Raw genomic sequence first — 25,997 nt, 5'->3', positions numbered from 1 at the left:
CAGCCTTGAGGTGCCCCCCACCCACCCTATAACACCCTCTTGGGTGCGGGGCGTCCCGTACCTTTGTGGGGGGTGGGGCAGGGGCAGCAGCAGGGGGTCCCTGGGGGAGTGCCTCGCCGTTGAGGCGGGGGGGTTCACCCCCGGAGGGGTCCCTCGCCCCCCCGCCGGCTCCACCCGCAGGGTCTCGCTGCCCCCGTGCCCCTCGCTCCTCGCTGGCTGTTGTCACGAATTCCCCTGGCCAGTATGGCTGCCCCGGGGCCACCAGGCTGTCACCTGCGGGCAAGGGGGCAGACCCCTCCATCAGCACCCCACACAGCTTGAGGGACCCCCCCAAATCCATTGGGTGACCCCCACTGGTGCCCCAGACTGGGTGAGAGACCCCCATCCCCACTGGGTGCCCCCCATCAGCACGCTGGACAGGCTGAGGGACCCCATCCCCACTGGGTGTCCCCTACGCTGGCATTACCGGAGGCAGGGGGGGCCAGGGGGGGGCCCCGGGCAGGGTGTCCCAGCCTGGGGGGACACCCTCGTCCTCGCTCTCGGAGGAGTGCGTGGAGCCGTAGGAGCCACTCCGGTCATCCTCCAGCGACAGGTCACTGTCCGAGTCTGTGTCGTGCTCTACCAGGGGGACACGCAGGTCAGGGGGTGCCCAGGGTGTCGTCCCCCCCCAGCTCTGGGCCGAGGCCGGGTGCACTTGTTGCACGCGTGGTGGCCCTACCCTCGGGCTGGTCCTGGGTGTCGAGGAAGAGCCCCCCCCGGCTCGGCCAGTGCCTGCTGCCCCTGGGCTGCCTGCCAGCCCCGAGTCCTCCCTGCCAGAGAGCAGAGACCCGCACCCATGGGTGCCTGCCATCCCTCCCCGGCCACGCTGCCACCCTGCCACCCATCAGCGTCCCACCACCCACCCCATCACCTCACTGCCCCACCATCCCATCACCCTGCCCACCCCCGTGTGCTGCCACGCCACCACCCCAACCCATCACCCTGCCACCCAGCACATCACCCCACCACATCACCCTGCCACCCCCCGCCACCCAGCACATCACCCCACCACCCTCCCACCCCGACAACCCATCACCCTGCCACCCCAGAACCATGCCACCCTGCCACTATGCCACTCCAGCCATCCCACCACGCTGCCACCATGCTGCCATGCCACCAACCCATCACTTCGCCACTGTGCCACCCCACAAACCCATCACCCTGCCATCCTGCCACCCCAGCATCATGCCACCCTGCCACTGTGCTGCCATGCCACCAAGCCACCATCCCACCAAGCCATCACCATCCTACCAAGCCACCATGCCACCAAGCCACCATCCCACCAACCATCACCATCCCACCAACCCGTCATCCCACCAACCCACCAACATGCCACCCCCAGCATCATGCCACCCTGCCATGGTGTGGCCATGCCACCCCGCCACGCTGCAGATGTCACCGTCCCAGGCGCGGTACCGGCGCACGAAGGGGATGTAGCTGTGGTGGCTCTTGCCGGAGCGTGCGGTGCTGTGCAGGGAGCCGGTGGAGCCGCCGGTGGGTGCCGGGTACAGCCGCCCCGCCACGTAGGTGCTGTCACAGCCATAGGCCTGCCAGGGGGATGGGGACATCACAGCCATGGCGGGTGTCCCTTGTCCCCCTTGTCCCCCACCCCCCCAGCCCCTCCGGCACTCACGGAGGTCAGGGTGGATTTGGTGGCCAGCGCGGGGTCGGGGCTGCGCCTGCGGGTGCAGCTGAGCCGCAGGCTCCTCCGCACCTCCTTGCTCAGCACCACGCAGAAGAGGAAGATGAGGGGGCCCTGGGGTGCAGAGGGGGGACACGTGGGCATGGGTGGTGGCTGGCCAGCCCCCATCTGCACACTGTGAGGGACCCCACTGGCACCCCAGGCAGGCTGAGGGTCCCCCATACCCACAGGGTGCCCCCCACTGACACCCCAAGCAAGGGACCCTCTGTGCCCACTGGGTGCCCTCCCAAAATAGGTGAGGACCTCTGGTACCCCCCGGGCAGCCCCCAAAAGCAGGTCTCATTGCTGGGGTGCCCCCTGTTCCCATCACCCCCCACCCTGTGGCCCCACGGGTGTCCCCAGCCGGGCAGCTATAGGGGCAGGGGTATAGGAGTATAGGGGTGTGGAGACACATCAGGATGTGGGGAGGTGTAGGGTGACACTGGTATGGGGGATGGAGGTACTGGGGGCTCAGGGTGCTATAGGGAGCTATGGGGAGCACAGGGGTGGGGTGGACCCAGAAAGGGATGGGTTAAAGAAGGTGTAGGGGGGGTGTAGGGGCACAGGGAGATATAGGGGTCAGGGGGAGGTATAGGGGACAGGGGGATGCAAAGGATACAGGGGCTGCAGGAGGGTATAGGGGCATGGGGAGGTATAGAGGGTATGGGGAAGCATGGGGGGTACTGGGGGGGCAAAACCTGTGCAGAGGGTGTAGGGGGGGGTGTGGGTGCGGGGCGGGGGGGGCGACCCTGGTCACCTGGAGGCAGTTGGAGATGGCAAAGAGGTAGTGGAAGAGGAGAGCGTCGCTGTTGACGGAGAGCAGGGCCAGGAGCCAGGCCAGGCTGGGCAGCGCCAGCACCACCACCGCTGTCTGCAGGCCGGAGCTGGGGGCACCGCTGTCAGCCCCTGCCCGCAGCCCTGCCCGCAGCCCTGCCCGCAGCTCTGCCCGCACTGCTGGTTCTGGTCCCCCACAGGCACTGAGGCCGCCTCCCTGCCACGGGCCCCCCATCTGCCCTGCCACCCATGGGTGCCCCAGCTCCCTGCGCTTCACCTCCCACGGCTGCCCCAGCACCCCGTGCCCCCCTCCCACCCACAGGAACCTCAGCACCCAACACCCCCCCCGCCAGCTAGAGGCACCCATGCTCCCCATGCCCCCCTCCCACCCATGGGTGCCCCAGCCCCCCGTGCCCCACCGCCTCCCATGGGTGCCCCAGCCCCCCGTGCCCTGCCGCCACCCATGGATGCCCCAGCGCCTGGGTGACTCACGCCGTGCCCTTCTTCTCGAAGCCCTGCGGGGTGGTGCAGGTGGCCCTGGCCGCCAGCACGAGGAAGAAGATGCTGACCTGCAGAGGCAGCGGGGTGAGCAGGTGGCGGGGGGCACCCAGGGGTGGCCCCAGCCCCCCCAGCCCCATACGCACGGCCACGGCGCAGGCGATGGGCCCCGCCAGGCTCCAGACCAGGCTGTCGTGGATGGAGAGCCAGCAGAAGTCGGGGTTGCCGTAGCCCTCGGGGTCCAGCCCCACCGCCAGCCCTGCCGGCACAGGCAGCCTCAGGGGCAGGGCCACGGTGGGGCAGGGCGTGTCGGTGAGGCAGGGTGGGGCTATACGCTAGGGGGCGTGGTCATGCTAGGGGGCGTGGCTATTGCACTGGGGGAGTGGCTCTATGGGCTGTGGCTATGACATGGGGTGTGGCTATGTGCTTGTGGTGTGGCTGTGATATGGGGTGTGGCTATGGCATGGGGCGTGGTTATGTGCTTGGGGTGTGGCTGTGATATGGGGCGTGGCTATGGCATGCGGCGTGGCTATGTTCTTGGGGTGTGGTTGTGATATGGGGCATGGCTAAGTGCTTGGGGCATGGCTATGACACAGGGCGTGGCTAAGACAGGGCGTGGCTATGACATGGGGTGTGGCTATGTGCCTGGGGAGTGGCTGTGATATGGGGTGTAGCTGTGATACGGGGTGTGGTCATGCTGCTGGGGGTGTGACTATATATGGAAATGACGCCCCAACTTCCCCAAGCTGATCGGGGGAGGTGGTTCAAGGGGCGGGACCAAACCCAGAAGGGGGCGTGGCCATGCGGCAGCCACCACCGGGGAGGTGGGCATGCCAGGGGCGGGGCCCGGTGGGGTGGGCGGGGCCGTGTGCTCACCGGTGATGAAGGCGGGCAGCCCCCAGCCCAGGACGTGGTAGAAGCGCATGGGCCCGCGGTCAACGTGGCGGGGCTCGCTGCGGCGCCGGTAGAGGTGCAGCCCCTCCAGCAGCGCCCAGCCCACCGCGCTCATGTAGAGGAACTGCAGCAGGATGGCCACCACCGTGCACGCCAGCTGCACCCCGCACGTCAATGCCACGCCCACGGCCCCGCCCACCACACCCACAGCAGTCCCGCCCACACAAACTGTGGGCATTGCCCCTGGAGCTCCACCCTCTGCGGCCACGCGCATCACGCCCACGGGAGCCCCACCCATGCAAACCACAGGCACTGCCCCCTTGGAGCCCCGCCTCTTCTGCAGCCCCGCCCATGAAAGCCACACCCCTCACTGTAGCTCCCTCCTCCCCCATTAGCCATGCCCTCACCCCAACCCACCTCCTTAAGGGCCCCCACCCTCTTGGGGACCCCCACCTCAGGGACCCCCACTCCCTTAGGGATCCCCACCACCTCAGAGACCCCCACCCCCTAAGGGTCCCCCACCCCATGGACCACCACCCCCTTAGGGGCCCCCACCTCCTCAGGGACCCCCACCCCCTTAGGGTCCCCCACCCTCACCCTCTTAGAGATGCCTCACCCTTTTGGGGGGCCCCACCCCTTGAAAAGACCCCCCCCATGAGGCCCCACCCCTTTGAAAGCCCCACCCACAACCAGGCCCTGCCCCCCAAGACCCCCACCCACCACGATGCCTTGGCAGTGGGGCACCCCCCCTTGGCCCCACCCGGCCGCGCCCCACGCACCGGGAGGTCGGCCTGGTTGATGCCGAGCAGGAAGACGAGCTGGGCGAGCAGGAGCGCGGTGGCACCGTGGCGGCGGATGCTGTGGCGGTTGGAGCGCAGCCCCCGCAACCCCCCCCAGCGCCAGCACGGCCAGCAGCAGCCCCGCCAGCCCCACGCCCAGCGAGGCGTACGTCAGCGCCGCCAGTGGCAGGATCTCCCCGTTCTGCGGCACAGGGGCACCCGTTGGCATGTGCCGGGCATGTGCCCCCGGGGCCACGCCCCACGGAGACACACCCCCAGGGCACGCCCCACTGGGGCACACCCCACAGGGGCATGCCCAACTGAGACACGCCCCTCGGAGACACACCCCACTGAGACATGCCCCCAGGGGGCACACCCCCTGAGACACACCCCACTGAGACACGCCCCCCGGGGACACACCCCGCTGAGACACGCCCCCTGAGACACGCCCCACTGAGACATGCCCCCCGAGGACACACCCCACCGCATGGCACCTGCCCAGCCCGATCCCCCCACACCAACCCCATCCCCTGTGTGCCCCATGTCCCCAGCCACCCCCATGCCCCAGGGTCCCCTGTCGTCCCCCTCCCGTCCGTCCGTGTCCCCGTGTCCCACCTCGCGGCGGGAGATGTCCATGAGGACGGCGAAGCTGGTCAGGTGGTGGCACTGGCAGCTGACGTGGCTCCGGTTGCGGAAGACGATCTCACAGCCCCGCGCTGACCAGCCGCCCGCGCCGCCCGCCCTGCGCCGGCACCTTCAGCCACCGCCGGGGACAGCCACCCACCCGGGACACCCACCCACCCAGGGACACCGACCCAGGGACACCCATCCAGGGACATCCACCCACCTGGGACACCCACCTGGGACACCGACCCAGGGACACCCACCCAGGGACATTGCCCACCTGGGACACCCACCCACCCGGGACACCAACCCAGGGACACCCACCCACCTGGGGACACCCACCCACCCGGGACACCTGCCCACCCGGAGACACCCACCCACCCAGGGGCCCCCACCAGCACTCTGTCCCTGACACCCACCTGTGACACCAGGGACAGGGCTGCCACCCTAACGTCTTGCCCCCATGCCACCCACCCATACCAGGGATGCCACCCACAGCCCCATCCCCGTGTCACCCACCAGGGTCTGGGCTGCCCAGCATGACCCTGTCCCTACGTCACCCACCAAGAGCAGGGCTGCCCGGCGTGACCCTGTCCCCGTGTCACCTGCCAGGGTGGGCACAGCCATCCCCATGCCACCCACCCATGACACCCAGGGACAAGGCAGCCTCATCCTGGCACCACCCACCCAGCGGTACCCACCTTGTGCCACCTGTCCCTCCCTGCCCGTCAGGGCTCCCGCCCCACTCTGTCCCCATGTCCCCTGTCCCCCTGGGTGTCCCCATCCCGGCTCACAGCAGGGAGTGGTTCCAGAAGACGCAGATGGGCTTGGAGCGCTCCTGGGTCTCCAGCAGCCGGAATTGGAGGGTGATGGGCTTGGCCAGCGCCCGCGGGGCCTGTGCCCCCCCCGCGTGCACGCTGATGCTCACCACCGGCGTGTTGATGATGGGGCGCTTGGGCACCCTGGGGGGCGGTGGGGTCAGGGTCCCCACCCAGGCACGGGCACCCCGCCACCCTTGCCGGTGCCCTGCTGTCCCCTGGCACCCCCGTGGGCGCCCTCCCCAGCCCCCCCATCTCCCAGCACCCCCTTGCTTGGGGATGCCCTGGGGACACCCCTGTCCCCATTGTCCCAGTGCCTCACAGATGCACTCCATTGCCCCGGCTCCTTGTGCCGCCACCCTCGGACATCCCCTAGGCACCCCTCCTGTGCCCCCCCCCCAAATCCTGCCAGCCCACGGGCACCCTTCCCAGTTCCTCCCCAGGGAACCCTGGGCATCCTGGGGGGACCCCCTTGTCCCCCCATCTCCCAGCACCCCACGGATGCTCTCCCTCGTGCTGGCACCCCATGGGAACCTTCCCAGCGCCCCCTGCCCCCACCGTGCCCCTGGCCCCCCGCTGCCCCCCCAGTCCCATGGGCACCTGAGGCTGCGCTTGTCGGTGTCGTACTGCTCGGGCAGGAGCCCGGCCAGGGTGCGGTAGATGATGACACTGGCGATGGCCTGGCCCTCACCCAGTGCTGGGTGGCGCTTGCGCCGGGTCACCAGGGTCACCTCCTCCTCCTCCTTTTCTTCCTCCTCCTCCTTCTCCTCTGCAGCCTCTTCATCATCATCATCCTCCTCCTCCTGCCTGCCTGTGCCCTGTGCTGGCTGCCCGTGCCCAGTGGAGGGGTCTGGCGTGCGCACGCAGGGGGCTGGCATGACGCTCTGCCAGCACCAGGGTCCCCAACTCTGCCAGCCCCATGGCCACACTGGGGTGCCCCCACTCTTGCCAGCCCCATGCCAGGGTCCCCAGCTGTGCCAGTCCCACAGCCATACCAGTGTTCCACAAAACCTGCCAGCCCCACCCTGGGGTCCCCAATCTTGCCAGCCCCATGCCATGGTCCCCCCAGCCTTGCCAGCCCCATTGCCACACTGGGGTCCCCAACCCTGCCAGCCCCACCCTGGGGTCCCCAATCTTGCCAGCCCCATGCCATGGTCCCCCCAGCCTTGCCAGCCCCATTGCCACACTGGGGTCCCCAACCCTGCCAGCCCCACCCTGGGGTCCCCAATCTTGCCAGCCCCATGCCATGGTCCCCCCAGCCTTGCCAGCCCCATTGCCACACTGGGGTCCCCAACCCTGCCAGCCCCATCCTGGGGTCCCCAACCTTGCCAGCCCCATGCCAGGGTCCCTCCAGACCTGCCAGTCCCACTGCTACACTGGGGTCCCCAACCCTGCCAGCCCGTGGATGTGCTGGGGTGCCCCCCCATCCCCCCATTCACCCCCTGGACTCACGCCTGCCCTCGGGGGGCCGGAAGACGCTGTCAGGCAGGATGACGGTGGTCTCCAGGTCGGGGGGCTTCTCCCCCCGCAGCGCCTCGTAGCGTGGCAGCCGGGTGCCCGCAAAGCTGCCCTTGTCCAGCCGCACCACCGACACCACTGTGGCACCGTGTCACCCCAGGGCCCTGCGGCACCCATGGACCCGGCACCCCACGTGCCCAGCACCCACGGAACCCACCACCCATGGACTCCACCACCCCATGTGCGTGGCACCCATGGCCCCTGGCACCCACGGTGCAGGTCCCTGGGCACGTGTCCCCCGGGCACACGCATGGCAGCATCCCTTGTGCACACACACGCAAGTGCCCCTGATGCCAGGCACACGTAGCAGGGGAGGCGTGGTGTTCATGTCCATGTCACAACGCACATGTGTTTTCCCTGGGCACACGCAGACCTGTGTCCCCTGGCACACACATGCCCATGTCCCCAGCACATATGTCCTTGTGCACACACATGTCCTTGGGGCCACACGTGTCCCCAGGCACACGTGTCCCCAGGCATACCCATGCCCACGTCCCCAGCACCACGCCCGCCCCAGGCACGCGCGTGCCCCTGCCCCCGGAGGTCCCCACTGACCGATGTTGGGGGTGATGATGGTGAAGGGGCTGAGGTAGGTCTGGGGCATGTTCTGCGCCAGGGCACTGGCGTAGTCCTCGAAGTGCTTCAGCAGCCAGGCCGTGCCGCCCTCTGTCTGCTGGATCAGCTCCCAGTGCCGCTTGTTGCTGGCATCCAGCAGGGCACTGCCCACCCGCAGCAGGTTCTGCCAGGACGGGATGGGGTGGGCCGTGCTGCCGCATGCCCATCACCCCGGCATCTGGGCAGGGGTCTCCCCTCCCTCCCTCTGCTGTGCTTCCCTGCAAGGCTGGGGTACCCTGGCACTGACAGCTGGCGCTGGGTGGGCTGTAGACCCGCCAGGTTGAGTGGGTGCCCATCACCCTGGCATCTGGGCTTATGAAGGGGGGCACTGAGCCCACCCCACATGCAGCTCAGCGATCCCCTGGGGTGTGGGGCATGGAGGAGGTGCCCTGGCACTGCCAGCTGCTCCCAGGCACCCCCTGCCCCAGCACCCACCCCATTCCAAAAGGTGCCCATCACCCTGGTGTCAGGCCTCTGCCAGCCCACACTCCCCTGCAGCTTCAGGCACGGAGGAGGGGCCCTGGCACTGTTCAAAAGGCTGCCCATCCCCCCGGCATCTGGGCTCCTGTACCAACACCCCCTGTGCCCACGTGGGTGCCCATCACCCCGGCATCTGGGCTCCTGTACCAACACCCCCTCCCCAGGTGGGTGCCCATCACTCCAGCATCTGAGCTCCTGCACCAACACAGCCCCTGACAGGTGGGTGGGTGCCCATCACCCCGGTGTTGGGGCCCCTGCCCCAGCACCCCCTCCCCACGCAGGTGCCCATCGCCCTGGTGCCTTGGTACCTGCACCAACACCCCTGTCCCCAGGTGGGCGCCCTCCACCCTGGTGCCCGGCCCTGCCCGAGCCCCCCGGCGGTGCCCACCTCGGTGAAGTGGACGTCCTGGGTGGCGGCGAGGCGGAAGCCGCGCTGGGCGCTCTCGTGCTGCAGCAGGCGGCTGGCCAGCCGGTACGCCAGCCGCAGGTCGCTGCCAAAGTAGCTGCCCGTGCGCCGCGTGGCATCGTGCAGCTGCAGGGCCACGCGCCGCGATTGCGCCGGGTCCAGTGCCGACTCGTTCCGCGCCAGCCGCTCCGCCTGCCAGGGGGCACCGTCAGAAGGGACGCGGCGGTGGCACCCATGGGTGTCCCCATGCCGCCCCCCGGCACTCACCCAGCCCCGCAGGGCGGCGAAGGCCAGGGAGCTGCAGTTGAAGAGGTTGGGGGGCAGCCAGCCCTTGTGCTCGTCACAGTGCCGGACCGCTGTGCCTGTGGGACGGTGGCCCAGCAGTGACACCGTGGTGTCACCCCCCCTGCCCTGGCCCGGCAGTGACGCTGCTAGGTCACCCCCACCCTACCTCCATGCAGCAATGCCACCACGTCAACCCCTGGCCCATCTCAGCAATGCCACCGCTATGTCACCCCCCCATCCCATCTCAGCAATGCCACCGCTATGTCACCCCCCTATTCCACCTCAGTGGTGCCACCACCATGTCACCCCTCTGCCCTTTCCCAGCAGTGCCACTCCGTTGTCTCACCTCATCTCAGCAGCGACACCGCGGTGTCACCTCCCTGACCCCAACCCCGTGGTGACACTATTGCATCACCCCTGCGAGTTCTGTCCCAGCAGTGCCACCACAGTGTCATGTCCCCTCCATCTCAGCAGTGCCACCATAACGTCACTCCCCTGACCCCATCCCCATAATGCCACCACGGTGCCACCCACCATCACGTCCCCACATCCCCCACCTACCGATGGACCCCCTGGGGCAGGGGGCAGCGGCGGGCAGTCCGAACCGGGTGCGGGGCCACCAAATGCTGGCCTCAATGGCACGGGGACAGCTGTCATAGTTGACTGCAGGGCAAAGCGGGGGTGTCATGCCAGGGTGACACAGCATGATGGCAGGGGTAACAGCAGGGTGCTGGCAGGGGCACCCAGTTGCTGGCACCCAGGGTGACAGCAGGTGACACAAGGTGATGCAGGGTGACAATGGCATGAGTTGCCAGCACTCAGGGTGACAGCAAGTGACACAGGGTAACAGCAGGGTGATGGTGGCACCCAGAGTGACAAAGGGTGACGGTGCCACCTGGTTGCCAGCACCCAGGGTGATCCAGGGTGACAGTGCCACCGTCACCCACCTTCGCAGCCGCTGGCGGTCACCTCAGCGAAGGGGTTGTCGCAGCGGTCGCAGTGGCGGCCGATGACACCAGCCTTGCAGGGGCACTGCCCGCTGGTGGCATCGCAGAGGCGGGACAGGGACCCGGTGGGGGTAGCAGTCGCAGAGCAGGCACGTGTCGCTGCCCGCAGGCCGGTAGTGGTTCTCCTGGGGGGGGTGGCACAGGGTGGGGGAGGGGGGTGGCACCAACCCCTGGGGCCACCAGGGGCACGGGGCGCAGGGACGGGGACAGGGACGCACCTTGCAGCGACACTCGCCCGTCGTCTTGTTGCAGTCGGGGTCGAAGCCCTTGGTGACATCGCAGCTGCAGGGGCCGCAGGTGGGGTGGCCCCACCACCCCCGCGGGCATGGCTGGGCCTCCCTGCCCGGGTGGCACGGCACGGCACGGTGTGGCACGGCACGGCACAGCCCCCGCGGCTGGTGCTGCCCGTCCCTCGCACAGCCACCCCGCTGCTTGCACGGCCAGCGTGGCTCTGGCACGAGCACCGTGCCCACCCCCCACCCCTTGCACGCCCTACAGGGCTCTTGCACGCCTGCTGTGCCCCGCCGGCCCACCCTGCCCTTGCACAACCGCCGCCCCCCGCCACACAGCCACTGCACGCTTGCACAACCACCAGGAGTCCTGCACGCCTGCTGGGACCCTTGCACGGGCACCGTGCCCTCCCTGTGCCCACCCTGTCCTTTGCACAGCCACTGTGCCCCCTCCGCTGTGCCCTCCATGTGCCCACTCTGTCCCTTGCACGGCCACCGTGACCCTTGCACACCCGCTGTGCCCCTTGCACACCCACCGTGCCCTCCATGTGCCCCCCTGCCCATTCAACACACCCACCATGTCCCTTCACACGCCCACCCCCACCCTGCAAGAGGGATGGGCACACACAAATGACAGGTGCCTGTCACACTCGCGTGTGCCCGTGCATCGCTGCCACTCACTTGTGCTCACAGTAGGGACCAAAGTGACCCTGGGGACACTCGCACGTGTAACCGTGTGCCGAGCCCGGCTTGCGGGCACAGGTGGCAGGGGACTGGCAGGGGTTGAGGGCACAAGCGCTGACACAGCTGTCACCAAAGTAGCCTGGGCACAAGGGTGGGCACGGTTGGGGACATTGTAGGGAGCAGGTGTCACCAGGGAGGACAGTGGTGTCACGGGGGGGTGGGGGGTGGGGGGGGTGGCTGTGCCCTGGGGACAGTGACAGGGGGTGGCACTGCCCAGAGAGGGAGGTGGTACCCAAGTGACAGGGGGATGGCAGCACCCAGGGAGGGTGGCAGTGCCTTGAGGACAGTGACAAGGGTGGCGGTGCCCAGGGAGCGCAGCAATGCCCTGGGATGTGTGACAAGGGGGTGGCAGTGCCCTGGGACATTGGCAGTGCCCAGGTGACGGTGACAGTGACAGGTGGGTGGCAGTGCCTTGGGGACAGCGACAACGGGCTTGACAGCGCCCAGGGAGCACTGGTGGGGAGATGTGGTGCCTGGGGAGGGGGGTGACACCACACCGAGGGCAGCAGTGCTGGGGGTGACAGCACCCGGGGGGGTGGCAGTGCGGGGGTGTCCCCGGGCGCTCACCAGGGTGGCAGCGGCAGGAGAAGCTGTCCCAGTCGTCGCTGCAGTAGCTGTGGGGGGGGCAGGGCCCCGAGTCGCAGGGGTCGGGCAGGGCGCAGCCCCCCTCCACGTTCACTCGCGCCGCCTGTGCCACACTCAGTGCCACCGCGCTGGCCGCCGTCTCGCCCACGCGCACGCCCTGCATCGCCGCCGCATTGTCACCGTGCCTCAGTTTCCCTCACTGGAACCCAGGACTCCCCCGTGCCACCCCATACCCCCCCGCAGCAGTTACGCCTGTGTCCCTGTCCCCATGCCCAGAGCCCGGGGTCACGTCCTGGGTGTGACAGCAGGGTAGCAGCAGAGTGACACTGGTTACCCAGTTGCTGGCACTCAGGGTGACAGCAGGTGACACAGGGTGACAGCAGGGCGATGGTAGCACCTGGTTGCTGGCACCCAGGGTGACACCGGGTGATGGTGCCACCTGGTTGCCACAACCCAAGGTGCCACAGGGTGACAGTGCCACCGTCACCCACCTTCGCAGCCGCTGGCCGTCACCTTGGCGAAGGGGTTGCATTGGCTGCGTGTCCCATGTCCCCATGCCCTGTGCCCATGTACCCCCTGTCCCCACTCGATGTCCCCATGCCCTGTGCCCATGCCGTGGCACAGTTAACCATCCCCCACAGCCACGTGCCCGTGTCCCCATGGTCCTGTGCCCAGACGTCCTGTGTCCCCATGCCTTATGCCTGCACCCCTGTCTCTGTCCACTGTCCCCACTCAATGTCCCTGTGCCCATGTCCCCATGTCCTTAACCACGCTCCCATGCCCCCCCACGCCCTGTGCCACATCCCCAAGCCCACACCCCCCAGCCCTTTGCCCACACCCCCGTGCCCACACCCCCCTTGTCCTGTGCCCACCCTGCACCCACAGCCCCCTGCCCCGCACCTGGTCCCCCCTGCCCGCCCGTACCTGCAGGCACCCACGGAAGCCCTGCTCCACGGTGCCACCGTCCCCCGCCAGCCCCCCCACGCTCAGCGTCCGCAGCCGCAGCCCCTGCAGCTCCCCAGCCACGTCAGCCACCGCCTGTGGGCACGGGGGGGGCACAGAGACACCCGTGGGTGCCATGGTGGCACCCACGGGGAGGCACAGAGAAACCCATGGGTGCCATGGTGGCACCCATGGGGTTAGCAGGGTGGGCTGCCCGCCCTCTGCCTCAGTTTCCCGCTGCCCCACAGCGTCCCAACCTGGTGGCGGCCGTAGTCGAGGGCGAGCAGGAGGAGGGTGGCGGGGGGGGGGGCGGCCGGGGGCCCCCCGCAGCTCCAGCTGGAGGTGGTGCCAGTCGCCGTCGTTGACCTTGGCGTGGGGCAGGCGCAGCCAGGCCAGGCGGGAGCCCCCCTGCCAGACGCCCGCCTCCGCCTGCCCCTCGCTCAGCTGCCAAAGGGACATCAGTGCCCCCGTGCCCCGGGGGGGGGGCTGCTGCCCCCAGGGCGACCCTCCACCAGGGCACCCCCCCCCTCCCCAGGGGCAGCCCGCTTCAAGGGTAATCTGTCCCCCAGCACTGTCCTCCAGGGTGACACTCCCCAAAGGGCAATACACCCCCTAAGGTGGCACCCCCCTGGCACTGCCACCCCCCCCCAGGGCAATACCCCTCCCAAAGTAAACAGCCCCCCGGCAATAACTCCCCATCAAGGACAATAACCCCCCCCGCATTGCCCCCAGGGTGATACCCCCCATGCCAGTCCCCCTGGGTGATACCCCCGTGCCATCCCCCCATGCCATCCCCCCATGCCAGTCCCCCTGGGTGATACCCCCGTGCCATCCCCCCATGCCATCCCCCCGTGCCAGCCTCCCCGGGTGATACCCCCGTGCCATCCCCCCATGCCAGCCCCCCGTGCCAGCCCCCCTGGGTGATACCTCCTATGCCAGCCCCCCATGCCAGCCCCCAAGTGATACCCCCATGCCAGCCCCCCATGCCAGCCCCCCTGGGTGATACCCCCGTGCCATCCCCCCGTGCCAGCCCCCCCGGGTGATACCCCCCCCCACCAGCCCCCGCACACCTGCAGGGTGAGGGTGGCGCGGGGGCCGGCGCTGGCACGCAGCAGCAGCCCCCGGGGGTGGCGGGTGCGGAACATCAGCGCCAGGTGCCAGGGCACGGTGACGGGCAGTGCCAGCCCGCTCCAGGACATGCGGCTGCTGCCCAGGAACCGCTGCGGGCTCGCCATCTCTGCGGGGGCATGGGGCGTGGGCCGGCTGCCCACCCCCCCGCGGACCCCCCGCGCCCACCCAGTGCCCACCGGTACCTTCCTGGCAGGTCTTGCCCCCGAAGCCCAGCGGGCAGCGGCAGCTGAAGCTGTCCCACTCGTGCACACAGGTGCCACCGTTGTGGCACGTGCTGGCGTCACACAGCGTCTTCTTGGCAGGACAACCTGGGGGGGGGGGCGGGGGGGGGCATGGGGCTCACATCCTCCCCCCCCATCATCCAGGACCCCACGGCCTCTTACCTGGAGGGGCACTGAGACCCCCCCTGGCACTGGGTGCCAAGCCCCCCAGACCATTCCCCAGCCCCACGGTGCTGGCACAGTGCCAGCCCCAGCCCCCCAGCCAGCCCTGGCACCCCACCGGCCCCATATGGCCCAGCCCCCTGCCCCAGAGGGTGCAGAGACCCCCAGGCACTGCCCCAGCCCCACGTGCCCTTGACCACCCTCCAGCCTTGGCACCCTCTGCCCCCATGTCCCCATGCCCAGGGGATGCAGCCCCCCACCCCGCCTGGACCCCCACCCAGCCCTGGCACCCCCCCTGACCCCAACCTGCCAGCCCCATGTTTTCACAGCCGTGGGGCAGAGACCCCCAAGCACTGCCCAGCCCCGTGCCCCTTGGGTCCCCTTCCCACCCCACAGCCCCAGCACCCCTGACCCACCCAGGGGGCAGAGCCCCATCCAGCCCCACATCCCTGACACCACCTTCACCCCCAGCCATTCCCCCAGCCCTGCGCCCCCCTGCCCCCCCGTGCCCCCCACCAGGCAGGGTGCCGTTGTTGGCGATGAAGGCGGCCATGTCGATGGGGCGCTGGTCGATGTGGAGGTGCCGCATGCACCCCACGAACTGCCGGCTGCGGATGGGGAAGCTCTCGGGCAGGGTGGGCACGCCGCCCAGCAGCAGCGGCCCCGTCAGGTCCAGCGACCTGCAGCACCCACCATCACCCATGGGGATCCCGAGGGACTCCCAAGGGACCCCTAACTCTCTCCCCACCAAGGGGACCCCAAGGGAGCCCCCACCCACCTCCTCACCCACAAGGGACCCCCAAGGAACACCCCACCCATGGGGACCCCAAGAGATCCTCCACTCACCTCCTCACACATGGGGACCCCAAGGGACCCTCCACCCACCTCCTCATCCATGGCAACCACAAGGGATCTCCAAGGGACATCCCACCCATGGGGACCCCAAGCAAGCCCCCACCCACCTCCTCACCCATGGTGACCACAACGGATCCCCAAGGGACAGCCCACCCATGGGGACCCCAAGGGACCCTCCACCCACCTCCCACCCATGGTGACCACAACGGATCCCCAAGGGACAGCCCACCCATGGGGACCCCAAGGAAGCCCAAGGGACTCCACCACCCATGAGGACCCCAAGGGAGCCCCCACCCACCTCCTCACCCATGGGGATCCCCAAGGGACCCCTGCACCCATGGGGAGCCCAAGAGACCCCAAGGGACTTCTCCACCCACGGGGAACCCAAGGGACCTCCTACACCCATGGGGACCCCAGGGGACCCCAAGGGACCCCCCCCACCTTACTTCTTGCTGCCTGACTGGGTGCCCTGGGCAGCGCAGGAGTAGTTGCCCAGGATGGGGCCGAATCGGAGGGCCATGCCAGTGTCACAGTCGTCCACTGTCACCACGGCCACCTTCTGCTCTGAGGGGCCTTGGGGCAGCCCCGACCGCCCCAGCACCGGCTGGGGGCAATGCCTGAGCTCTGGGACCTGTGTCCCCCCTGTGGCCTTCATCCCACTCCTCACCCTCCTTCCTCCCCCCAGCCCTGCTGTCTTCCATCCCCCCAAACCCCCACCTTCCAACCCTCCATCCCCCCAAACCCCTATCCCACTCCCCCCATCCCCCCCATCCCCTCTTCCTCTGTCCCCAGCAAACCACCCCCCTCACTCCCCTCCACCCCCCCATTCCCCCCCCCCATGCCCCCCCAGTGCCCCCACCTTGTTGTAGTAGTGGAGCTGGACCCGGTGCCACTGCCCATCACTGACACCGCCTGGCACGAAGGGTGACACCGTGGTGGTGGTCTCACCTGCAGGCACCAGTGGTCGGGCTGCAGGCACAGCCCGGGGAGGGGCACGGAGGGGGGAACCGGAGGGATGGGGGTGCCAGGGCTGCAGTGCCACAGGGGGAGTGCCAGGGATGGGATGCAGGAGATGCAGTGCCAGGCAGTGCCCAGGATGCAGCGCCAGGGACGTGGCGTATGGGATGCAGTGACAGGGAGTGCCAGGGACGTGACACGTGGGATGCAGTGCCCAGGATGTGATGCCCAGGATGCATGGCTGGGGCACAGTGCCAGGCAGTGCCTGGGATGCAGTGCCAGGGATGTTATGCCTGGGATGCAGTGCCAGGCAGCGCCCAGGATGCAGTGCCAGGGGTATGACACACGGGATGCAGTGCCAGGGATGGGATGCCTGGGATGCTGTGCCAGGCAGTGCCCACGATGCAGTGCCAGGGATGTATTACCCAGGATGTGTGCTGGGGATGCAGTGCCAGGGATGCTATCCCCAGGATGCAGTGCCAGGCAGTGCCCAGGATGCAGCGCCAGGGGTATGACGCATGGGGTGCAGCACCAGGGATGCGTTTCCCAGGATGCGTGCCTGGGATGCAGTGCCAGGGACATGATGCGTGGGACGCAGTGCCTGGGATGTGACGCATGGGATGCAGTGCCAGGCACTGCCCGGGAGCACAGCACGGGATGCAGTGCCCGGGATGCGATGCCCGGGATGCAGTGCCCGGGAGGGAATGCCGGGGATGCCGTGCCGGGGCGCAGCTGGCGCGGTGCCCGTACCTGCCGAGAAGGTGAGCTGGACCTGCTCGCCCACGATCTCCAGGGCCACGAAGTCGTGCTTTTCGTTGAAGCGCCCATTGTAGAGCAGGAGCCCGTCACGCTCCTTGGTGGCAAACCTGGTGTGGGGACAAGTGCCAGGCTCTGCCATCACCCCCCCAGCCCCCTACCATGCCCCCCAAACATGCCCCATCACCCCACGGCTCCCGTACCCCATCACCTTGCACCCGCCGGGACACACTGGCACCCATCACACCCTGCCCTCACAGGGTGCCCCCCAACCCACTGCCCATGGGACACCCACTGCCCCCCACCCTATCGCCCCACATGATGCCAACCACACACCCATCACCCTGTACCCCAGCACCCCACACCCCAGCACCCCATCTCATGCCAGCAGGGCACCCAGCACCCCACACCGCATTGCCCATGGGACACTCATCACCCCACACCCCGGTGATGCCAGTGGGGCACCCATCATCCCATACCGCACTGCCCATGGGACACCCACCACCCCACAACCCATCATTCCATGTGATGCTGGTGGGGAACCCACCACCCCACATCCCAGTGATGCCAGTGGGGCACCCAGCACCCCACACCGCATTGCCCATGGGACACCCACCACCCCACACCCCAGTGATGCCAGTGGGGAACCCAGCACCCTGCACCGCACTGCCCATGGGACACCCACCACCCCACCATGTGATGCTAGTGGAGCACCCAGCACCCCCAACCCATTCGATGCCCCCTGGGCTCACGTCAGGGCGAGGGTGAAGTGGAAGCGCTGGCGGAGGCCGCGGAAGGTGAGGAAGGAGCGCGGGGGGAAGCTGCGGGTGCTCATGGTGCAGAAGGGCTTCTCGTAGTGCCCGGGGGGGCACTGGCAGCGGAACCCCCCCACCAGCAAGTTGAGGCAGGTGCCCCCGTTGCGGCAGACCCCCGGGGTGCAGCGGCCCCCCCCGGGCGCTCAGCTCGCAGCGTTCCCCTGCACAAGGCCCAGCTGGCACCTGGCACCGCACCAGGGTGCCGGCCACCCCCGGGACCCCCAAACTGGGGGGGTGGGGGTGGGGATCACCGCTCCCCCCCCCCCCCCCATCTCCAGAGCAGCTTTATCCCCAGCTCCATCACCATGGCAACTGCCTCCCATCGCCATGGCAACTGAGACATACTCCCCCTCCCCGCATCCCCTCCCCCACCCAGCTGGCACCCCCCCCCCCCCAGGTGTCCCGTGGGGCCTGGGGGGACCCAAGGATCCCCAGGGCAGGTGGGGGCTGTCCCCAGTGCCACCAGTCTCCCAGTGCATGTCCCCCACCAGGCCAGCCATGGTGGGGAGCAGATGGCTGGGCCACTGTGGTGGGGACAGGGTGTCCCAGCACCACAGGGGGTCCCCAGGGGTCCCCAAGGCTCTGCCCCCACCAGTGCCCTCCCAGCCTCCTGTGGGGACCTCACTGGGGTGGAGGGACAGGGAGAGGGGACCAGACATGGAGGGGGATGGCAGGATGGCGGGTGGGTGAGGGAGAGAGGGCAGAGGGAGTGGAGCTGGGTGGAGAGAGAGAGGGAGGGAGGTGGAGAGATGGAAGAAAGGAGGAAGATAAAGGTGCTGGAGACAAAGGGGAGGAAGGAGGGAGCAGGGATGGAGGAAGGAAGGAAGGGGGGATGGAGAAGGGACGGAGGAGGGATGGAGGAGGGACGGCCAGTGGGGGATGGCTGACAGAGGGACAGCTGAGCACGGAGCAGATGATGGAGGGCCAAACAGGAGCTGGAGGAAGGGCTGACCACAATGGATGGTGCAGGGCCAGCAGAAGGGCTGGATGAGGAAGTCTGATGAGGAATGGGATGAAGGCTGATGGGGATGGATGATGGAGGGACACTAGAAGGGACAGTTGATGGCACCCCAAAGGGATGACGGGGATAGATGATGGAGAGCTGAGGAAGGGGTGATGATGGAGGGTGAAGGGGTGTTGGGGGAAGGATGATGGAGGGATGGAGAGCTGAAGGGAAGGAGGAAGAAGGGATGATGGACAGCTGAGGAAGAGGCAGAAGGAGCTGGTCGGAGGGATGATGAAGATGGACACCAAGAGGAATGGATGGATAGATGGATGGAGGGCTGAAGAGGAGCTGGATGAAGGGCTGATGGAGCGCAGCCAAGAAGGGGCAGATGAAGGGGAGCCGGCTGAAGGGCTGATGGGGATGGACACCAAGAAGACAGGATGGGTGGATGGATGGATGGATGGATGGGTGGATGGATGGATGGATGGATGGATGGGTGGATGGATGGATGGATGGATGGATGGATGGATGGGTGGATGGATGGGTGGATGGATGGGTGGATGGGTGGATGGGTGGATGGGTGGGTGGGTGGGTGGGTGGGTGGATGGGTGGGTGGGTGGGTGGATGGGTGGGTGGGTGGATGGGTGGATGGGTGGGTGCGTGGGTGGATGGGTGGGTGGGTGGGTGGGTGGGTGGAGGGCTGACAGGGAGCCGGCTGAAGGGCTGACGGGGATGGACACCAAGAGGACAGGATCACTGCTGGAGGGCTGAAGGGTACTGGGACAAGGTGACACCAGGGACGGCGGAGGGAGGGAGGTGCCGGGCTCTAACCAGTGAAATCCTCGTGGCACTCGCAGGTGTAGCCGCCCTCGCGGCTCCGGCACCGCCCGTTGCTGCCGCAGGGGCTGGAGTAACAGAGGTCGATCTCCGTCTCGCAGTAGTCGCCGGTGAAGCCTGGCGGGCAGCGGCAGCGCAAGCCGGTGACTGGATGGATGGGGCGGAAGAGGATGGTGTCAGAAGCCAGGAAGGGCGCCGAGCTGTCGAACTGCAGGACGGAGACGCAGCGCATGTAGTTCTCGCAGGGCTCGCGCAGGCAGATGTTGTCGTCGAAGGGCAGGACCCGCTGGGCCGAGATGGCGGCCAGCAGCGAGCGGTTGAGGTAGAGCCGCTCCTGCAGCTCCTCTGAGGAGAAGAAGCGGGTGCCGTGCCCCGCGGCAGGCAGCAGCACCGAGAGGCTGACGTTGAGGATCCGGGCTGTCCCCACATCCGTGTCCGTCTGGATGTTGAAGAGGACGACGCGGTGGCGGGGGGTGGCCAGGACGGCCGCCACCCCCTCCAGGAAGCGGCTGAGCAGGGGGGGACAGGAACCGCTCCTGGGACATGTCAGCCAAACGCAGGGTGATGCTGTTGCTCAGCATCTCATCCGTGATCACCGTCACCCGCAGCGTGCACTGCGCCGTCGCGCTGTGGACCCCATCTGTGGGCAGGGGAGGCGACAAGAGGGGGTCAGGGACAGCACCAGCCACCGCAGGATGGGGACAGTGGTGATGGGGCACCCACCATGTGGCCACCATGGGATGGGGACAGTGGTGGTGATGGGGTACCCACCGCGTGGCCACCACGTGATGGGGACAGTGGTGGTGATGGGGGTACCCACTGTGCCTGGCCACTGCAGGATGGAGACAGTGGGATGGGGATGGTCTGGCTATGGGGCAAAGCCACCATGAGATGGGGATGGCAGGATGGGGATGACGCTCGTTACGGGGCACCTGGGATGGGGACTCAGCCACCATGGAATGGGTCTGGCACTGGCTACGGGGCACCTGTCCCACTGGGCCACCATGGGATGGGGACAGCGCTGGCTATGGGGTGGCACCGGCTATGGGGTGCCCATCCCACTCAGCCAGCACAGGATGAGGACAGTGGGATGGGGACCCAGCAGTGCTGTGGGGTGGGGTGGGGGAGCAAAGGCTCAGCCGGCACTGAGGCACCACCTTCCTCCTCCTCCTCCTCCTCCTGGCCAGGATGAGGGGCAGTGGGACACGGGACAGATGGGGAGCGGGCAGCAGGTGGACAGATGGACGGAGGGAGCGCAGGGATGGCCGGGGCGGGGGCGGAGAAGGGGGTGATGCCGGGGGGGTGGCGGGTGTCCGGGGCTGCCTGGTGGCCCGTGGCCGGTAGCTGTCGGAGGGGGGGGTTGCCATGGCTGCAGCCGCGGGGGCCCAGCTATGGCCGGACCCTTTGTTCCCCTCCTGGCTGCCCCCACGCTGGGGGGGGGGGGGCACAGCCTGGGCATGGGGTCTCCCTGCCTCCACCTTTTGTGCCTTGGGCCCCCTGCTTGTGCAGCTGGAGCAGGGACCCCAGCCCACGGGGGGACAGGGGGTGATGTGGGACACATGGCTGGGGACAAGGGACAGCACGACATGGCCCGTGACTCAGTCTCCCTTCCTGCCTGGCCAGCTGCTCCCCCACCCCGGGGTGACCCCCTCCGGCAGCACCCACCCCCCCCCGGCCCAGCACTGCCAGCACAGCCCCACCTTGGCCTCTTCCTGCCAGTGCCCCCCCCAACCAGACGCAATGGGATTGGGGACCCCCCAGGGGAGAGGCCAGGGTGCCCGCATCCCCCCACCACCACCCCAGACCCTGTGCCCCCCCCAGACACAAGCATTGGCGTCTTCTGGAAACACATGCATTGGGGTGCCACCCCCCCCTCCCCAATACTGCACTGGACCCTGCCCCCCCCCATTCACCCACCAGGCCCCCCGTAACATACAATAACAGTATCAGGACACCCCCCCAGGCAGACATCAGGCTCTGTTGTCCCCCCCCAATACACGTACAGGCCCTGCACCCCCTCAGACACACACAACGGGTCCTGTACCCCCCAGCCACCCACAGCAAGCTGCCAGGACCCCCCCACCAAATACACACACAGGGTCCTCACCCCCTGCGACTCCTGCTACAAGGTCCTGAACTGCCCCCCCTAAAAAAAACATGCACAGGGGTATCGTACCCCCCTCCCCCCCGCCAGACACTGCAGGGGTGACACTGGGGGTGGGGTAGGACAAGGGGGTGCTGGGAAGCCCAACTGCCTCCAGCCAGGATGTCTGGGAGGGGGGGGCACAGCATCCCCATCCCCCTCCCCCCAGATCTGGAGGGTGGGGGCAGCCAGGATGTGGTGGGACCCCAAAACACCTCAGCTCTATGCAGAAGAGTCAGAGGGGGTGGGGGGCACCCACAAGGGCTTCCTCAGCGCCAAACCTTACCTCCCACCCCCCAAGCCACCCCAGCCCAGGATGGGGGTCTTACCTGAGACAGAGACCCTCATGACAGCCTCCAGCGGGCGGTTGTTGTCCAGGGCAGGGCTGAGGCGCAGGTCCCCACTGTGGGGGTCCAGCAGCACCAGGTTCAGCTCGTTCCCCTGCTCGAAGGCATAGGTGAGGCTGTCGGAGACATCGGGATCATGGGCCGGGATGCGGCCGATGACCCCCCCGGGGAAACTGCCTGAGCGGTTGGTGATGTAGTTGTTGAAGAGGATCTCAAAGTTCTTGAGTTGGGGGCTGTTGTCGTTGGCGTCACGGAGGCGGACGTGGACGGTGGCCCGGCTCACCAGGGGGGCCGAGGTGGCTTGGACCACCATGACGTACTCCGCCTTGGACTCGTAGTCCAGGTCAGCCAAGGCAGTGAGCTCGCCAGAGAAAATATCCAGCTGGAAGACCTCAGGGATGTTGCCCTCCACTATTTGGTACATGATTTGGGCGTTGGTGCCCTCGTCGGGGTCAGTGGCCGTGATCCGGGCCACCACCAGCCCAATGGGGCTGTTCTCTTCCACGAAGATGTCAAACTCATCCCGCTCAAAGACGGGCGGGTTGTCATTGACATCCAGCACCGTCACTTGGATCTCCACCGGTGTCCGCTTGGCTGGGACCCCCTTATCGACGGCGAATGCCCGCAGTGAGTAGAGTGGCACATTCTCCCGATCGAGGCGGCGCAAGGTGCGGACGATGCCTGAGGTGGACTCGATGATGAAGTCACCATCCCCATCATCACCCCCTTGGAAGGTGTAGAAGACCCTGCCATTGAGCCCCGAGTCGCGGTCAGTGGCAGAGACCTGGAGGACGCTGGTGAAGGCGGGCACATCCTCGTAGACGGAGCCCTGGTAGGAGTCGCGGAGGAACTGGGGCGCATTGTCATTGACGTCGCTCACCAGGATCTCCAGGTAGGTGGTGTCAGACTTCTGTGGGATGCCATTGTCACGTGCTGTGATGGCCAGGGTGTAGGACACCTGGTCCTCATAGTCCAGCTCCATCTGGGTGGTGACAGCCCCCGTCTCGGCGGCGATGCGGAACTGGGGGATGCTGTCCTCCATCAGGTAGGTGATACGGGCGTTCTCCCCCGTGTCCTCATCTGTGGCACTGATGACCACCACCGTGGTGCCCACTGGCCGGTCCTCGTTGACGTTGACAGTGTAGTGGGAGCTCTGGAAGACAGGTCGGTGGGTGTTGGCATCAGTGACATTGACGACCACCTGGGCCGTGTCCTGGCGGGTGCCATCGGAGGCAGCGATGGTGAGCAGGTACTGCCGCTCCAGCTTGTAGTCCAGTGGCAGGGCGAGGGAGATGAGCCCACCGCCGCTCTGGCTGGTGATGGAGAAGCGGTTGCGGGTGTTGCCGCTGGAGATCTGGTAGGTGATGACGCTGTTGGCATCGCGGTCGACAGCAGAGACGGTGAGGACGCTGGTGCCCACTGCTGCGTCCTCGTTCAGGCGGGCGCCATACTCCCGTTGTGTGAACTCGGGGCTGTTGTCATTGACGTCCAGGATGGTGACGCTGACGCTGGCCGAGGAGGCCATGGGGGGGTTACCCTGGTCCTGCGCCTCCACCCCGAAGCTGTAGAAGTCCACCGCCTCCCGGTCCAGCTCGGAGGCCACTACGATCCAGCCGGTGCTGTTGTTGATGGCAAAAGGGAAGCCGGAGCCAGTCTCCAGGAGGGTGTAGACCAGCCGGCTGTTGTCACCCGAATCGGCATCAATAGCCTGAACGTGGATGACGGAGTAACCCACCGGCACGTTCTCCAGCACGGTGGCCTGGAAGGGCGTGCTGACGAAGATGGGGGCGTTATCGTTGACATCCAACACCTGGATGGTGACCAAACCGCTGATGTTGGAGAGGGGCGGGCGGCCACCATCCTGTGCCCGGATCCGTAGGGTGAACTCCTTGCTGACCTCATAGTCCAAGGGGCTGACCACGTCCAGCGCGCCCGTCTGCGCGTCGATGTAGAAGTGGCCACGGGTGTTACCGCTAACGATGCTGTAGTGCACCAGGGCATTGCTGCCTTTGTCACGGTCGGTGGCTGTCACTCGCAGCACGGCTGAGTTGGGTGCCACATCCTCGGGGACCTGCGCCACATAACGCTTCTCACTGAACTGTGGTGCATTGTCGTTGTCATCCTCCACGGTGATGCGGACGGTGGCCGTGGCACTGCGGGGTCCTGGGTCCTGGCCCTGATCCGTGGCCTCCACCAACAGCTCAAAGGCCTCCACAGTCTCACGGTCCACGGGGCCGCGGGTGCGGATAACACCTGAGCGGGAGTCAATCTCGAAGACCTCATTGGCGCCACCAGCATTGAGGAGACGGTAGAGGACGTTGGCGTTGGGACCGGCGTCACCATCGGTGGCCCGCACCGTCAGCACCTCGTAGCCCACCTCCAGGTTCTCCCGCACGCTCTCCCGGTACTCAGCCTGCTCGAAGGCTGGGTCGTGGTCATTGGCGTCACTCACCGTCACCGTCAATGTGGCCATGGCACTGCGCCGGGGCGTGCCATGGTCCACCGCTGTCACCCGGAAGACATGGGTGCTCTTGCTCTCACGGTCCAGGGGGGTGGCGGTGGTGACGGCGCCGGTGATGGGGTCCATTGCGAAGAGAGCGTCAGAGCGGCTGTCAAAGAGGGCAGCCATGGTGTAGCGCAGCTGGCCTGCGTCCCCCTCATCGGGGTCCACCGCTGTGACCCGTGTCACCGGTGTCCCCGCCGGCCGGTTCTCCCCCACCGAGGCCTGGTAGCTGGAGGGCTGGAACTGCGGTGCCGTGTTGGGGCTGCGGCGCCGGCGGGAGCGGCTGTGGGTCACGTGGCTCCCGGTGGCCCCCGTGGTCGGGTGGGCCCCAACGTCCCCAGTGCCCGTTGTCCCCCCAGTGCTGCTGGTATCGCTGGGGACTTTCCTGGCATCCCCGGTGCGTCCTGGATCCCTGGTGGCTGTGGAGACTTGGGTGCCCCCGGTGTCCCCAGCGTGCCCGGCGTCCCCGCTGCTCATCACGTCCCTGGTGCTCACGGTGTCCGTGGGGGTGTTGGTGTCCCCAGTGTCCCCGGCATGCCCGGCGTCCCCGCTGCTCATCACGTCCCCGGTCCTCGCGGTGTCCATGGGGGTGTCAGTGCCACCAGTGTCCCCAGCGCGCCCGGCGTCCCCGCCGCACCTGGTGTCCACGGGGACACGGGTGCTCCCGGTGCCTCCAGCGTCCCCGGTGCCGCCGGTGCCTCCATGGCCTTGGGCACCGCCGGGGCTCCCGCCGCCTCCGGTGTCCCCGGGGCTCCCGGTGCCGCCGCCGCCGTCCCGGCTGGAGGCGCCGCCGCCGCAGCCGCCCGCGGCCGGGGAGGGCCCGCCGCCGCCGCTGTCCCCGGTGCCGCTGGAAGCGCCGGTGCTCGGCGCGGGCCCCGCTCCGCCGCTGTCCCCGGTGCCGCCGGAGCTGCCGCTGTCCCCGGTGCCACCGCGGGGCTGCAGCCGCCGCAAGAGCGCGCCGGGCGGGCAGGTGCCGGTGCCGGTGCCGGTGGCGGGTCCCGGGGGCGGGCGGCGGGGCTGGCCCGGCGCGGGCAGCGGCAGCAGCAGCAGCAGCAGCGGCAGCAGCAGCAGCAGGAGCGCGGCCCCGCGGGCGGGCGGAGCGCCCATGGCGCGGTGCGGCCGCTGCCGCCGGTGCCCGCTGCGCCCCGCGCCGCCGCCTGCGCCCCTCCCGCCGCCCGCGCGCGCCCGCCGGGGCGGGGCCGCCCGCCGCACCGACCTGCGCCGCGCTTAAAGGCGCCGCCGCCCCCCCCCGGGCCCCGCCGGCGGCACCGGCCCCGCCCGCACCGGCCCCGGCACCAGCACCAGCACCGGCCCCGGCGGCAGCGCGGCCCCGGCGCGGGGGGGCTGGGGCTGGGGGCTTGGGGGGAGGGGTGGCTGCACACTCGCGGGGGGGGTGGGGGGGTGC

General features: G+C 68.3%; 1 protein-coding gene across 1 annotated transcript; it reads right to left on the bottom strand.

The window, feature by feature from the left end:
- Positions 1-78: 78 nt before the first annotated feature.
- Positions 79-25,753, bottom strand: CELSR2 (cadherin EGF LAG seven-pass G-type receptor 2). Its single transcript, XM_056361711.1, is given in 39 exon segments — positions 79-273; positions 467-618; positions 719-766; positions 769-809; positions 1,456-1,586; positions 1,673-1,795; positions 2,478-2,604; positions 2,987-3,063; positions 3,139-3,251; positions 3,869-4,043; positions 4,666-4,779; positions 4,781-4,867; positions 5,281-5,407; positions 6,084-6,251; positions 6,708-6,957; positions 7,560-7,703; positions 8,181-8,364; positions 9,109-9,318; positions 9,394-9,488; positions 9,973-10,074; positions 10,359-10,488; positions 10,490-10,543; positions 10,637-10,757; positions 11,330-11,471; positions 11,960-12,134; positions 12,902-13,015; positions 13,177-13,227; positions 13,229-13,363; positions 13,990-14,156; positions 14,233-14,358; positions 14,950-15,113; positions 15,735-15,892; positions 16,148-16,236; positions 16,996-17,111; positions 17,754-17,950; positions 17,952-17,977; positions 19,594-20,119; positions 20,121-20,239; positions 22,072-25,753. Coding segments are annotated over 39 exon segments (8,757 nt in total). The 5' UTR covers positions 25,700-25,753; the 3' UTR covers positions 79-222.
- Positions 25,754-25,997: the final 244 nt, after the last annotated feature.

This window comes from Falco biarmicus, chromosome 16, assembly GCF_023638135.1.
Source record: "Falco biarmicus isolate bFalBia1 chromosome 16, bFalBia1.pri, whole genome shotgun sequence".
Classification (NCBI taxonomy): Eukaryota; Metazoa; Chordata; class Aves; order Falconiformes; family Falconidae; genus Falco; species Falco biarmicus.
The sequence above is the reverse complement of the archived record's forward strand: the minus strand, read 5'-3'. Positions and strand labels throughout refer to the sequence as shown.